Raw genomic sequence first — 16,950 nt, 5'->3', positions numbered from 1 at the left:
CTGACTCTGCTAAAGAAGCCCTTCGCAGTCCGTACCCGTCAGTATACTGAGACAGTCCTTCCTACCCTCACTGATCCATATACTCTGTTGTCACACAATATATTTCTTCTCCCGTTATTTTGTCAGGAATTGATTTACAAAATACAAGTTTCTCTAATACTAAGTTTTGTTTTGAAAAAAAAAAATCAGATCCAGCTGTATATTTTATTTGCAGCTGGATATATCGACTGATATTAGTGAGCACGCTCAGCTCTTTCTATATCTGAAGACGTGTCATCTATTCGCCTGATAATTGTTTTGCTCGACAGGGGAACCTTTGATATTTATTTTCGCTGCTTTCTTTGTGGTCCTAGCATGGTGTTAACAATGGCTTTGTATGCTAGTAAGATTACAGTCTCAGCGATTGTGTGGCGCTTTTTTCTTTTCTTCGACTTGGCTACTATTTCAGCCACAAGATAGCTAGCCGTCAGTGCTTATTCGAACACTTTTGCACTTTTCATCATAACTTCCTCATGTTTATGTGTTGCCTTTTTAAACAAATAAAATATTCTGCATCCTTGCTTAGTGATGGTGATTTTTTTTTGTGTGTGCGTCAGATGCTGTTTTAGCATTTGCATTTGCTAGGAGCCATTGCTTCATTCGACAGTTTGTTCCAACTTAACAAAATGTAGAAATATATAATTTTTACATATTATACATTTTATTTTTTAGAGGATATTTATTTAGAGGATTAGAGGATATGCCAAAGAAGACGGATACCAATTTTTGACTTCATGGATCATACGGTTGCGAAGTACGATTGTAAAATTATAAAATAATTGTAGTGCCCTCTATTGGCAGAATTTTACAAAACTTGGTGTGCGTCCTCAGAATATCCTGCTATCTTTGTCTCAAGTTTCATTAAGCTTGGACATTGCATTTAGCAGCTATGTCAACTCATAAAAATGGGCGTTGCCTGACGGATTAATTGACATAACTTGTGTTTATATTTTAGACCTGGCGCAAGGATTTTGTGTACCTGTGGAAAGTACTTGTGCACAATCATTGGTCAGAAAACAGTGTAAAGAGACAACTGCAATTGAGATTGTTAGATGTTTAGCTGGCACAGGCTTTGCTGGAACAATAAAGTCTGCTTTTTGGCATCTGGAACTCCTTGATTTGAGAGATTTTTTGGAAAAAGAAAATACTTGGCAATACCAGTTGCTTTTTCACCGATGCCAATGTGAGGCTGCTCCTGTCACTGCCTAAATAAACTCAAGTTTTTTTTTCTTAAATGTTATTTTTTTTTACAAATATTTCATGCTTATTTTAGTGTCACGTTTTTCAAAGATAGACTTAAAATAAAATAACTGTGTTCTTATGCCATGTATGTGTAAGGATAGCATAGACTCACAAAGGTGTGTGGACCATAAACAGTTTATTAGCAAAACGAGGACGGCATTTTTATTTTTGGGATGGACTAACCCTTCACTGTAAATATATTTATAATAAAAAATTTTAATGAAAAATGAAAGTGTCACAATAAAACATTTAAAGCTATTTTACTCTATCCCAAAACTACACTGATTGCTTTTTGCTTACATAAAAAAGCAAGATTAATGCATTTGCTCATGAGATTATTCAGATTTTATGAATAAAATCCTTTTCTCATCCAGATTTTACAGATTAGGTACTGAAAACACCTTACGATGGCGACTCCTGCTGGTCAACACCATGTAAATGCAACAAGAATACAGCCCAAACATGTAGGCTATAATGATATTACAAACCAATAGAAAATGTTTTGAAAGTGTAATCTATTAAATATAATCTAAAAATCATTAAATGGCATTAATATGAATTATGCATCATTTGTGTTCTTTTATTTATTGTCATTGTGATTTTGTTTATTTTCTGGGAGAGCTTGGCTAATCGGTCCAATTAAATATCACTCTCCATTTTGCCCTTCTGCATATATGTTTGCAGGTTAGAACCTAAATTATAAAACTGAACCGAGATCAGGTAAAATCACATCAATACAGACACTGGTTCATGGGTTCAGTTAGAGATCTTATAATATGGATCTTAAATGGCTCTGGTTCTGCAGATTAACGCCTCCTAGCGGTGAACACTCAGTTTATGACGTAACGATCACGTGACTTGGTCAGTTTTGACGAGCTCTCCAAGCCATGATTCGCAAACGTCTGGAAGCTTTTTCAAGCAGCGTTTTTTTACGCCAAATCACTGATTTCAAACCAAATCAGTTTTGGTTGTAGAATATCTGTTAGAGAATATAGTGACTGAAGCCTGACTGATGGAGACTGATGAAATAAGCTGCATCAAACATTTCCTAGTGATAAAGATGGAGCAGCCTGAAAACAACCAGACCACACAGGCACCAGATGTGAAGACGAAAACCTGCCAGACGACACCTAAAGACTGGAAGAATAAAAGACAGAGTAAGTTTGTTATTTGTCACTTACAATGTAACAAATCAATTAAAATAATTTGTTAATTCTGTTCATTGTTAATCGTGACTAATAAAAAGCCTCATGTATCAAATGATTTAAGCCTAAACCTAAATAGGTGATGTTCAAATGTCTACAATAGTACACAGCAAAACATCCAGTGTTAAATTAACTATCCTGGGAGTTCATTTGATACCATACTCAAGAGTGTTAAAGTGTTAAAATAAGAGTGTTAAATGAACACTGAATAGTGTTCACATTAAAGTAATTGAGATAATTAAAGGTGCATTGTGTAATATTTCTGAGGATCTATTGACAGAAATGCAATATAAGATCCATAACTATGTTTTCAGTGGTGTATAAAGACCTTGCATAATGAACCACTATGTTTTTATTACCTTAGAATGAGACATTTATATCTCCATAACCGCAGGCAGCCGGGCACCCCCTTCTATGGAGGTCGACATATATGTTGTCGTCATGTAGCCGAAAGCGAACAAACAGCATTACAGAGCGCGTTTCGTCTCTACCTTGAAAAATAAGTTTCCAGTGGTGTATAAAGACCTTACTTAATGAACCGTTATATTTGTATTACCTTAGAATGAGCAGTTTCTATCTACATACACCGCAGGTCCCCTTACATTGAAATGCGCCGACATGTTTCTACAGTAGCCCTAAACGGTCAAATGCGATTTGTTACTATGTTGCTCTTCATGCAAAGAAGCAAGCTTAGTTCAGTGAATAAAACACTGACATAATGATGAACAAGTAACAATAATATTCGCAATAACATTTAGCAATAATTTTACTGAATAATTAAGTAAACATAATTTCCTAATTTATCCTTGTAAAGAAACCTCATTGCTGAACTGGCTACTCTCTGCTGTCACAGACGATGACATTCTTTCCTCTCAGCCACCGTAACTTTTGTTGGTTGCAATTCGTAACTAGGGCTGGGTACCGAGTTCGGTACTTTTTAGGTACCGACCGAATTGCCTCGATACTACCGAGTATCGATACATGTCTTGTTTTTCGGTACCAAGTTTCTGTACCTAAGTGGTTAATCTCGTCAACGTCAGTGAAACAATAAACATGCAGCATGATTGGTTGTGGCGGAAAAACACTAGTTTACGCGGCTGCCCAGAGACGTGCCTCGTCGCACGTGAGGCTGTAGTGTGTGTGTGTGTGTGTGTGTGTGTGTGTGTGTGTGTGTGTGTGTGTGTGTGTGTGTGTGTGTGTGTGTGTGTGTGTGTGTGTGTGTGTGAGCGTAAGCGTCCAACCCAGATAGATAGAAAATATGTGGAAATGATCAAAAGAGTGCCTATGTACCCGACTCGATGCCATAAGCACACGATGCAATATTTTCGACAAGATAATGGCTGCCAAGACCGGTAACACGGTAAATCTGATAAGGCACTTAAAAGCGCACAGAATACAGTAGAAAGTTTATCCGCCTTCGACTACAAGAACTGGAGCGCGTCACATATAAACCAAAACTCAGCGTATAGGATACTTGCCTCACAGACATGAGAAATAGTTCTATATATGTTCAAAATATGTCTACTTTTAAACGAAACAATTAGAAATAAATAGTTTGATTACCTAATCCATATAGGCGGGGGCGCGCGCGTTCACTACTGCAGGGATGACGAGTCAGCATCGCAAATTCGCAGTAATCATCTTTGCAGCCAACACGTTTAGTAAACACTTGTTAATTAATAAACAATTAAAATATCTCCTTGCTATCGTTTCCCGACACATCCATAATCATTAGGCTACTTTTGCCAGTGCTTTGCGCAAGCTTCATGTGTGCTGAGCGCGAGGCATATATCCCGCACCCCAGTAGCCTATATTTAGTTCAATTCACATTTATTTGTATAGTATTTTCACAATACATATCGTTTCAAAGCAGCTTTACAGAAAATGCATGTGTCTAAATTACAATTTAGAGTGATCTGTTATCAGGGGTGACTGTGTGTAATGCATTTCAATTAATTTTCATTCAGTTTCATTGTTAAACAATGCATTAAGTTAAGGCAGAAACAATGAGCTCATTGAAGTAAAGAACACATGTTGTTAAATGATTAGGAAACAAAGAAAACTTTAGCATTGGTGCTTTTTTACAGACAGTGTAAAAAAGTCAACAAACTGAAAAAATAAAAGTTTTTTTTTAGGTAATATTATATTGATAAAATTGGTATCGAAAAAAGTATCGTTCAGGAACCGGTATCGAAGTCAAGGTATCGGTATTGAAAATTTTGTTACGATACCCAGCCCTATTCGTAACCTCACCACTAGATGCTGCTAAAAATCACACACTGCACCTTTAAGTGATTAATTGAGTTATGCTTGACCATTATTAAGATACCTGATGTTAACAAGCAGAATAACCAAGGGAGAAAATCACAGTTTTAAGTCACCATTATGGAGATCAGTGTATTACTTGGGGTTTTGTCCCTTGAGTTTTTATTATTAGATTTTGTTTGGGCTGCTGGAACTGAGTTGTAACAGCCAGACAAACAAAGAAAAAAGGTGATCAGGTGGTGTTGGTTATGTTTTCACATAATAATCATTTGACCTGAATCACAGAACTCATTTAGAGTCTAATCTCATGAGTTAGGACCTATATTTACGTTATTGATAACAGCAGCCTTGTGGTTCATTCTACAGCATAAGATCCAGCATTTTCAATATAATCCAAAGGTGTTCTTAAAGGGGTGCTAAAATACATTTTTTCAAAGGCTTGATTGTGTTTGTGGGGTGCACTGTAACATGTGTTCATGCTTCGTTTTTAAAAAATTGCATTATTTTTCATAAATGTTACCTTTATTCTACACTGATCTGTCCCTCCTTGTAAAAACGGTCTGATGGTTTCCGGGTTCTATGAAGCCAGTCCCTCAAAAATACGCAATGGGCTACGTCATAATTCTGCATTGAAGTAGGCGGGAATGAGAAGATAAACAACAACTGGCGGACGATGCTGAGACCATAGACATCATATAGATATATATGATGTCTATGGCTGAGACCAGTCAATAGAAGGGAAGCGAGGTTTCTGATTTAATTAATATTTGGACGTCGTTGACCGTTGAGTACTCTTCTGCGCATGTGGGTCACTTCTGGGTCATTTCACATTACTTTCTCGTTCACACAGGAGATCACAAAAGGTCGCATTTAATTGGAAATGTGAACGGCCTTGCAAAAAACTCGGATTTTTTCAAAAAATCGGAATTGAGCATTAAGCCCCTGCAGTGTGAACGAGGCCTATGGCACCGTTGCTTTTGTATTTTTAGAAGGATTGTAGCCAAATATCTGTCGCCAGAACTATTAACCCGAAACGTACACTAAACATTGGCTTTACTACAGTAGCCAAATTAAACACAGAACAATGTTTAGCATGCCTGTAGATAAACAAGCATGTAGATAAACAATACATAAAAGCTCTAATCAAAGAATAATTTAGTCAGAATAGAATAGTTCTCTGACTAACAAAGAATATTGTTAGTCAGCAGGTCATTATTGCAAAATAAACACTTCTGTGGTGATATATTTCAAAACCGTTCTGCTCCTGACTTATTGCTTTCTGATCCTGCTTAGCTATGGCTACTGACCATAAAATGAAATATTGATTTGAGTTTAAATACAGCCTGTATATTATCTTAAAGCTTCTGCTAAGAAAAATAACTAGTCCACTACAATATAAAAAAATCTATGTCACAACAAGGTGAACGCCGCACAAATATTACAGAAATATTGATACTGAATCCTCAGTTGCTTTTGTATGAAACTAGAGCATTCAAGTTTATGGTGTGATATGAGACATATGAAAATGTAGGTGGTTTCATTTACCCACATCAAAAAAAAAAAATTCTGAGTTGCCATGTTGTTAATTAATAATTCATTTAATAACAATTTAAAACTATGTTATTTCAGTTACTTGTGTACTTAAGCCCATCCTAAGTTCTAGTTCTATTCGGTGAATATCTATATCAAGATAACAAAGCTTTCTTGCAGTTCCTTCCTCGCCACACTCAGGGGGAGAGGCTGCCGGCCACCCAGGTACTTCTAAACTTGAGGCACAAAAACAAGACTGGGGACCAGCTCGTCGCTCTCAGCAGCTTCCAAAAAGGCAAGACCTCTTGTCTTGACTATAATTTCCAAAAAGATGTCCTGATGGGCTTGCGCCCAGCCCCGTGGGGGTTTCCCCCTCAGTACAGGGCATGTAAATCTACCCGCCTGTTCCCGACACCCCCACGAAACCTCTGTACCATCCCCACCACCTCTGGGGTTGCGGGGGGCAGTGGTTTCCAGCGAAATGTACTAAGGTTGGGTTCTACAGCAGATACCTCCTGGTTCCCAAGAAGGATTGGGGGTTGAGTCCAATTTTAGATTATCAAGGCTTGAACTGATCAGTCGCTCAAAAAGCTATACACTATATTGCCAAAAGTTTCATGACTTCTGCCTTTATATGCACATGAACTTTAATGACATCCCATACTTAATCCGTAGGGTTTAATATGGAGTTGGCCCACCCTTTGCAGCTATAACAGCATCAACTCTTCTGGGAAAGCTTTCCACTAGGTTTAAGAGTGTGTTTATGGGAATTTTGACCATTCTTTAGAAGTCCATTTGTGAGGTCAGGTACTGATGTTGAACGATAAGGCCTGGCTCGCAGTCTCTGTCTAAATTAATACCAAAGGTGTTCTATCGGGTTGAGGTCAGGACTCTGTGCAGGCCAGTCAAGTTCCTCCACACCAAACTCGCTCATCCATGTATTTATGGACCTTGCTATGTGCATCGGTGCGCAGTCATATTGAAACAGGAAGGGTTCATCCCCAAACTGTGCCCACAAATTTGGGAGAATGAAATTGTCCAAAATGTCTTGGTATACTGAACCATTAATATTTCCTTTCACTGGAACTAAGGGGCCATGCCCAACTCCTGAAAAACAACCCCAGCCCATAATCCCCCTTCCACCAAACTTTAAACTTGGCACAATGCAGTTAGGCAAGTACCATCAGGTACTTACAAAGAAGCGTGATTCATCACTCCAGAGAACACGTCTCCACTGCTGTAGAGTCTAGTGGTGGCGTGCTTTACACAACCGCAAATCCGTTGGATTTATTACAGTGCGTGAATTCATCAGTTTCTCCCGAAATACATGAAAGTGGCCGGTGAACTGGGAGAAAAATAGAGTTGACTTTATAGATATTTACACTGTGTGTCTGATATGAATAAAAAACGTCGGCAAATATATTTGAATGGTTTGTTATTGCTGCTTCCATAGACACCATTGTGTATTTTACATACTATAAATGTATTGTTTTGCTATAAATTATATGTATTTAAAAGTCTGAAACCTAAAATAAACATTATGTGGTTAAAAACACTGAACAGTTGTGATATAGCCTATGACAAGCACTGAGCGCGTCCGTCTTTGGCTCAGCGCCAGCCATAGCGCGAAAGCACAGTTTGAATCTGGCAGTGATTTCACGTCACTGTACATTCGCTCCTTAGTGCTCAGCTGCTGCAGAGCGTGCCGAAATCGAAATTGCTGATGAGATATAGAGGAAAATTTCTAGTGGAAAATGAGATGTTACACCCCACACAAATGTTTGTACAAGCAGTCTGCATGCCTAGTAGCTTGATTTTAAACAACTATGGCCATGGAAGTGTTTGGAACACCTTAATTCAATGATTTGGAGGGGTGTCCCAATACTTTTAGTAAAAGTGTATACACAAAAAAGTGTTCTCAGAGTGCTGAATCAAGCGCAGCATCTCATTTCCACTTTTTCAGGAAACAGGGTTACATTCATGTTACCCACAACATTCATTTGTATTGAATCAGGATACATAGTAACAGAACTACAACTTTGTATAAAATGTTCAGTTTCAATTGGATTTGAGCAATGTTCATTTTAATTTATTGTTTGGGGTGCACATCTATTACTTTGGCTATCTCATCTTTGCTGCCCTTGAATTGACTTTTAACATCGATCTTTCAATGTTTGTTTTAGATCTGAAGGAACTGAAAGAAGATTCTGTCACTTGCCATCAATGTGGGGTGTGTTTCACTGAACAAGTAAGTCTAAAGAAGCACATGAGAATTCACACTGGAGAGAACCCGTTCACCTGCTCTCAGTGCGGAAAGAGTTTCACACAACAAGGACAGCTGACACGTCACATGAAAATTCACACTGGAGAGAAGCCTTTCTCCTGCTCAGAGTGTGGAATGAACTTCATAGAAAAACACAAGCTTATTATTCACATGAGGATTCACACTGGGGAGAAGCCTTGCACATGCTCTCAGTGTGGAAAGAGTTTCACACAACAAGGACAGCTGACACGTCACATGAAAATTCACACTGGAGAGAAGCCTTTCTCCTGCTCTGAGTGTGGAAGGAGTTTCATGGATCAACGACAACTAATAATTCATACCAGAATTCACACTGGGGAGAAGCCTTTCACTTGCCCTCAATGTGGAAAGAGTTTCACACAACACGGACAGCGGAAACGCCACATGAGAGTTCACACTGGAGAGAAGCCTTTCTCCTGCTCTACGTGTGGAAAGAGTTTCACAGTAAAACAAAGCCTTGAGAGTCACATGAGAATTCACACTGGAGAGAAGCCTTTCACATGCCCTCAGTGCGAAAAGAGTTTCACATTGAAACAAAGCCTTGAGCGACACATTAGAATTCATACTGGAGAGAAGCCTTTTATCTGCTCTGAGTGTGGGATGGGCTTCATAGAAAAACAACAGCTTAATACTCACATGAGAATACACACTGGAGAGCAACCTTTCATCTGCTCTCAGTGTGGAAAGAGTTTCATTTTTAAACAAAGCCTTGACAGACACATGAGAATTCACACTGGGGAGAAGCCATTCACCTGCTCTGAGTGTGGGAAGGGCTTCATAGAGATGCAAAAGCTTAAAATTCATATGAGAATTCACACCGGAGAGAAACCTTTTACCTGCCCTCAATGTGGAAAGAGTTTCAGAGTAAACCGGAGCCTTAAGAGACACATGAGCATTCACACTGGAGAAAAACCTTTTGCCTGCTCCCAGTGTGCAAGGAGTTACACAGTAAAACAACACCTTGAAAGTCACATGAGAATTCACACTGGAGTGAAGCCCTTCATCTGCTCTCAGTGTGGAAACAGTTTCATGGAACAACGGCAACTTCTAATTCACATGAGAATTCACACTGGAGAAAAACCTTTCTCCTGCCCCCAATGTGGAAAAGGTTTCAAACAACAAGGACAGCTGAAATGTCACATGAGAATTCACACTGGAGAGAAGCCTTTCTCCTGCTCTCAATGTGGAAAGAGTTTCACGGTGAAGAGTAACCTTGAGAGCCACATGAGAATTCATACCGGCGAGAAGCCATTTTCCTGCTTTCTGTGTGGAAGGAGTTTCATGCAACAAGGACAACTTCAAATTCACATGAAAATTCACACTGGACAGAAGCCTTTCATCTGCTCTTATTGTATGAAGAGTTTCACATTGAAACATGTCCTTGAAAGACACATGAGAATTCACACTGGACAGAAGCCATTCATCTGCTCTCAGTGTGGAAAGAGTTTTACAGTGAGAAGGAGCCTTAAGATACACATGAGCACTCACACCGAAAAGAAGCATTTCATCTGCTCTGAGTGTGGAAAGAGTTTCACACAGCATGGACACCTTCAAAATCACAAAAGAATTCACACCGGAGAAAAGCCTTTCATATGCTCTGAGTGTGGAAAGAGTTTCACAATGAACAGCACCCTTGAGAGACACATGAAAATCCACACTGGAGAGAAACCTTTCACCTGTCCCTATTGTATATTGAGGTTCACAGTGAAACAAAGCCTTGAGAGACACATAAGAATTCACACCGGAGAGAAGCCGCTCTCCTGCTCTGAGTGTGGAAAGAGTTTCATGCAACGAGGACACCTTCAAAGTCACATGAGAAGTCACACCGGAGATAAGCCCTTCGTCTGCTCTGAGTGTGGAAACAGTTTCATGGAACAACGGCAACTTCTAATTCACATGAGAATTCACACTAGAGAAAAACCTATCTCCTGCCCCCAATGTGGAAAAGGTTTCAAACAACAAGGACAGCTGAAATGTCACATGAGAATTCACACTGGAGAGAAGCCTTTCTCCTGCTCTCAATGTGGAAAGAGTTTCATGATGAAGAGTAACCTTGAGAGCCACATGAGAATTCACACCGGCGAGAAGCCATTTTCCTGCTCTCTGTGTGGAAGGAGTTTCATGCAACAAGGACACCTTCAAAATCACTTAAGAATTCACACTGGAGAGAAGCCTTTTACCTGCTCTGTGTGTGGAAAGAGTTTCACAATGAACAGCACCCTTGAGAGACACATGAAAATCCACACTGGAGAGAAACCTTTCACCTGTCCTTATTGTATATTGAGGTTCACAGTGAAACAAAGCCTTGAGAGACACATAAGAATTCACACTGGAGAGAAGCCGTTCTCCTGCTCTGAGTGTGGAAAGAGTTTCATGCAACAAGGACACCTTCAAAGTCACACGAGAAGTCACACTGGAGAGAAGCCCTTCGTCTGCTCTGAGTGTGGAAAGGGTTTTACAATGAAACAAAGCCTTAAAATTCACATGAGAATTCACATTGGAGGGAAACCATTCGACAAAGTAGTGGAATCTCCTCTACCACCACCTGTATGCAGCATCTATCCAAGTGACACGAAGGCAGTCATAGTTTACCCGGACACCCACCAGCTATCAGAAGAAAGAAATGTGGTCAATCTGTTTAAATGATTAGGGGCCCATGACTCAAAAGAAGCCAATTGGACAATCTGGTTAGAACACCAGGCAAAACGCATTGTAAATAGAAACAATTGAAGCAATGAGAGTTCACCTAATTTCAGTACCGTAATCAACACTAATTGCAGCAACCTTTGTCATAATCTTGATTATTTATTTAAAGAATTGCCTATATCCAACACAACTGTTGAGTCATTTGAGTTGCATTGCTACCACTGCAGTTTAGTCAGTCATGATTTTCTTACCCTGTATATTTATTTACTTTGTTGTATATTTACAAATTAATCCTATCATATGCACATATTCATATTTTTACCTTTCATATAGCTTTCATTTACTTACTATGCTTTTCTGATGCTGTAACTAGAGTTGAGCCGGATACTCGCCTGAAACGGGTATCCGGTACGGATAAAGCACTTTTGCCGAGTACGAGTATAATACGAGTAATACGAGTCAATATCTGTGCTCGGATTGAATAAAAATCCTCATTGGGTAGCTGACTGTGTCTGCGTTCTGTGATAGACTAGTCACAACGCCCCTCCCCTACACGCATACAGATTTGATTTATTGTGCTGCTGTGTCCCGCTCTGCTCACTCACACACAGAACACTCTCTCCCTCTGTCTCTCCCTCAGTCACTCAGGTTCGCGGGTCTTTTTTCCGTTAACGTTTAGGGTTTCTTCAGCTTCAGGTTTGTTTTTTACTTCGGTTTGTAGTACACTTACTTATTAACCAGTAGAGTTCTGGTAAACGTGGGGTTTGTTCAGACGTGGTGCTTGGTAGAATGCGACTCGCGTTGCGTCTCTGCCAGTCTGCCAAACGGTTTTTTTTTTAAACCGTTTGTTTTACTTCATGCACTGAGTGTCTGACACTTTTTGCTGGATTTCATTAAAAAAAATAAAGGAAGTAGTGGTATAAAACTATATTACAAATGAATTAGCTAGCAACACACACACTCTCTCTCTCTCTCTCTCTGCCGGTCATCTGAGTTTTTTTTTAAAACCGTCTGCTGGCTCTTACCAGTTTTTTTTTACTTCACGCACTGAGTGACACTTTCTTGCTGTATTTTATAAATAAAATAAAGGTAGTTGTGTTATAAATAATATTACAAATTAAGCTGCTACACTCACAAAAACACAAACACCCCCCCCCCCCCTCTCATGATCAGTGATACAGAATAATGAGTAAATAGTTTTCTAATCAGCAATAAATAACAATTTCTGAACAACCCATATCAATTGCATGCTTAAAATACCATACCGGTTAAAGCCCCGCCCATTTCAAGACAACCTGACCCACTTCCGGGTTAAATCCCGCCCACTTCCGGGTTAGGCCCCGCCCAGTCCGAGAACAGATACAGATACAGATAATTCATATGGTTAACAGATACAGATACAGATAATGCTGTACTCGCTCATCCCTAGCTGTAACCTTACCTTGTATAACTGCTGTGCAAAAAATAACATTCACAATTTAATAATGTGCAAGGCAAATTAAACATGTCTTTCTATACTTTGCCATTGTGGAACAGTATTTTCACTTCCATGAATACATTATACAGATTAATTTACCAATATCCCTATATCGACAAAGCAGTGTAAACTTTTAAACACACAAGTAAACACTCACTTTTCACTGAAGACAGCAATCAAAACCAAATTATCCAGTCACAATGACACACATAAGGGCATAAGTAATCATTGTGATGCTTCACTGAAAAATAAATGTACATTTTCAGGCTGAACACTTCTCAATTTTTATGTACATGGGGACGCCATCAGCGGTGACCAGTGTCTGAAGCACATGTGAAAACAACAAATTTCATTGGTCAACAATAGTTCATTATATCATTATTAAAGTGCCATGAGTATAAGAGGGAGCTTCTAATACACTTCATCAACTCTTTTGTTTGAAAGAGTCACGCAGGTAGGCCTAAGGCAGGGGTAGGCAAGTTCGGTCCTGTCCTGTCGGGTCGCTGTCCTGCAGAATTTAGTTCCAACCCTAATCAAACACACCTGAACAAGCTAATCAATGTCTTCAGGATTACTAAGGCTATAGGCGGGTGAGGTTTTTTTTCAGTGTTGGAGCCAAACTCTGCAGGATAGCGGCTCTCTAGGACGGAACTTGCCTACCCCCGGCCTAAGGCATGGCAACGAGACGCTGTCTTCGTTCCCCGGCCTTGTCGGAACCATGGTCACAGTCGTAACCTGAGATGTTCCCTTTCGAAGTGGAACGTATTATGAGGAACGAATACCCACTACGCCATGCTGAGAGAATGCCTGCGAATCAAGGGCGCATTCACAAAGACTCAGACTGTCTAGTGGTACCACTCCTTAAGACACTATCTTCCAATAATAGGAGATATTCGAATGCTCTTATAACAAAGGAAGTCTCGGCCTTTACAACCCTCCTCCCTCCCTTGCAGGCCATATGCCGGGCTCAAGAGCAGAGCTCTAAAGAATAACTGGCTCAGCTATGTGAGCTTCTTTTTAAGAAAGAGTGTAGAATAACAAGAAATTACCTTTACTTGTTAGGTTCTTAACATGAATCAATTTGAGCTTCAAAGGGGAGCGGATGATCCTACTTTAAGACCCAACACAGTTGGGGAGGGAATAAATACCTTACTCAACCCTAATGTCTTAAAGAGCAGCTGACCAAAGGGAGTAAGCAAGGCGCTAAAACCGCAGCAGCTACAACCTTCAATATTTCTTCTCCTCCAAGGGCGAGCCTCAGACACAGGAGAGGCGCAAACCCAAGGGAGCCGCAGGGGAGCGTAACCCTATTTAAAGACCTCAGAATACTGAGGGAGGTAGCTTGAACCCCACTTTAGGTAAAACACTCATCTAGGACCTGCTATAGCCGGTGCTTCGTTTTTCTCTATTAGTGTTAGCTATTGTAAATGACAGATAACAAGGAGGGACGTTCCCCAGGTGAACCTCTTCAACTTATTAACATCATCTATTTCCATATTCAAACAGGGTCAACTAGAGAGGCCTAAAAAGCCCACCCATCAAGAGGAGAACATACACCCCTACTTAAAGACTCAACAGTAGTTCGGGAGCAAAGCAAACTAAGTGAAAGTGATAGTGACACGGGATGGCCAAGTATGGTAACCCATACTTGGAATTTGACCTCTGCATTTAACCCATCCAAGTAAGTGCACACACATTAGGAGCAGAGTAGTGAACACACACACTGCAAACGTGGATACACACACCCGGAGCAGCGGGCAGCCTTGGCGCCCGGGGAGCGATTGGGGGATAGGTGCCTTGCTGAAGGACACCTCAGTCATATTCCTGCCGGTACTGGAATCGGACCAGCAACCTTTGGGTCACCAGTACAACTCTGTTACCATTAGGCCATGACTGCCCCAAGTAGAGGGGATATGCATGTATAATTCCCTACAATACTCAGTTCACCCTGCATCAATCCTAAGAATCAAAGGGGAGCAAAGATGCTTAGATGACATGCCTGAAGCCTTCAGAGAGGATGATTCACCCTTTGAGAGAAAGCTGGCAAGTGTCTCTTCAAAAGGGCAATCCTCATAAATCCTCGCTCGTGCAACCCCTCCACATTCACATAATTTGAATGTTGCAATGGATAAATGTGGGCTGAATATTATTTCTTCAACGACGACTTCACCTCTGCTTGGAGTTCAGGTAGAAATGTAAGGCTCATGGGGAGGGCTAATGGGTCGAGTCTGCCACGAGCGACTTACTGTTTCACGCCCCATACCAAATGCAAATCTGGTTATATATATACATTATCACCACGTGCTATTTCACAAACGAACTGTTCCTGAATACAAAAAAAGCTGATGACATGCATTACAGGTAGGGGTCGACCGATTATCGGCGCCGATATTGAGCATTTTTATGGTTATCGGTATCGGCCATTTTCAAAACCGATTTGCCGATAAAATAATTTATTTTTGAAATGCGCTATATTTGGCTCTGACGCAGCCACCTCTGTCGGAACTCACCACTAGAGTAGACCAATGCAATGTCCCGCACATCTGATTTGTTGGGAGTCACGAGTCCGGCCAATCAATGCAGAAAGCTGAAGGCACTGAAAGTTTAGCACTCACACCGACAGCACTCGCTGACTGGAACTGCTGCACTGATCACGCATCAGTTGTCTTGTCTCTCAAAGTTAAGGCAGCAACAGACTTTGCTGAAGTAGCAATAAATTACTACACTGAAGTTGCAAAACACCTCAATATAATAGGGTCCTGTGATGTCCGCGATGCAGAAAACACGGACCGAATCGCGGAATCAAGTCATAAAAACGGAATTTGTCAACTCCTTGATGAATTAATAAGCAGGTCAGTACAAATCAAGTCGAATTTCAAACCGCAAAAAGACTAAAAAATGAATCCTGCGTGTCTCTAAATGAATGGTGCAGACGCGTGATTTCATTTACCACACACACACACACACTGGAGCCCGCGTGACGCTTGCGCTGTTTTCAGCCTCTGCCGCATCATTATTTGAGGACATGATTATATAAACATCATCTCCAGAGCTGCTTAGTCACTTCATAAGCTTTTTAAAGCTTCAACTGAGAAAAGTTATCGTCATATCATAAACACACAGAAACTCAAAGATCTCCACGGCAACCCGTCAAAATCAAAGTTCCTTTTTCCATAGGGCCCTAAACATGTAATTTTTGTTAAACTGTAAATAGATTGAATAAGTTTGATTAAAATTAAATTTTAGTAATCAAAAAACCATTAAAATAGAGTCTTTAAGTTTTACAGAATGCTGCTGGGTGCTCCCTGCACCTTTTTTTTAATCATTATTATTAATAATAATAATAATAATGTTACTATTAACAGTTCTCAGATTTAAAGATATGTTTAAAATAATTTAAAGAAAATATTTGTCAAAACTCTTTGTTATTCTTAATTTTGACATTAACTTACATTTTTACACAAGACATAGGCTATATATCGGTTTTAAAATATCGGTTATCGGTCTACTTAATCTGCAATAATCGGGATCGGCATCAGCCCTGAAAATCACATATCGGTCGACCCCTAATTACAGGTGCCCTCTTATACTCAAAAGCGCTCTGCTAATGACCTCATGGACTATTGTCGGCCAATAATGTGTTTTCACACATGCTTCAGACACCAGTCATGTTGAAGGGGTTCCCTATAGCGTCAATCTAAGACGCAGTGTTGAAATTCCAGTTCTTATGCACTTGAGACATAAACAACAACATAATTTTTTAAAGTGAACCAATACTTTGTAAACGGACTGAATTAAATATTTGACTCTTGTAAATTGCATGAGCCATATAATCAGATTATAAAGTACGTTCCAGTTTTGTCTGTATTTGACAGTCTGTAAATTGAAACTGGTCCTACCATACTGATACCATTTGTCTGTCCACAAATGCCTGTTTCAACAGTTATCAACATTGCAAATCTATTTTTATGTATTTTAATGTTTTAAATATTTAATATACATTTATAACGCTATACTTTGTGTTACATTACTTTGGGAGTAAATTACAAAACACAAATGAATGCTGCTGTGAGGGTGTTTCTAATACAACGGCTGAGGGAGTGATGGCAAATTTCACAACTTTCTTTCTTCTTACTGCTGTAGTCAATCTCTCAATATTTTTTCCCTCTTTTGGAAAGTCACAGAAACGCTGACATGGGTTTTTTTTTCTTGAGATATAGGAAAAGCAATGGGAATACAAAAAG

At 39.8% G+C, this 16,950-nt stretch overlaps 1 protein-coding gene across 7 annotated transcripts in view; it reads left to right on the top strand.

The window, feature by feature from the left end:
• LOC143753475 (uncharacterized) overlaps nt 1-16,950 on the top strand; it is a 50,674-nt gene that overhangs the window by 13,794 nt on the left and 19,930 nt on the right. Inside the window, exons 1-4 of one of the 7 annotated variants that reach the window (XR_013207743.1) lie at nt 2,137-2,438; nt 8,465-10,586; nt 10,672-11,594; nt 12,659-12,746. Coding sequence is in view for 5 of the 7 variants with exons in the window: in XM_077245819.1 (XP_077101934.1) it covers nt 2,294-2,438; nt 8,465-11,229 (2,910 nt within the window). In the remaining 2 variants the exon portion in view is untranslated. Of the gene's footprint in view, nt 1-2,136; nt 2,439-8,464; nt 11,731-12,658; nt 12,747-16,950 lie in introns of those variants that run through there. The other 6 variants (XR_013207742.1, XM_077245821.1, XM_077245819.1 and 3 more) reach the window with 6 other exon arrangements.

This window comes from Siphateles boraxobius, unplaced genomic scaffold (genome assembly GCF_051911475.1).
Source record: "Siphateles boraxobius isolate OS27281-9 unplaced genomic scaffold, OSU_SipBor_1 29, whole genome shotgun sequence".
NCBI lineage: Eukaryota > Metazoa > Chordata > Actinopteri > Cypriniformes > Leuciscidae > Siphateles > Siphateles boraxobius.
The sequence above is the reverse complement of the archived record's forward strand: the minus strand, read 5'-3'. Positions and strand labels throughout refer to the sequence as shown.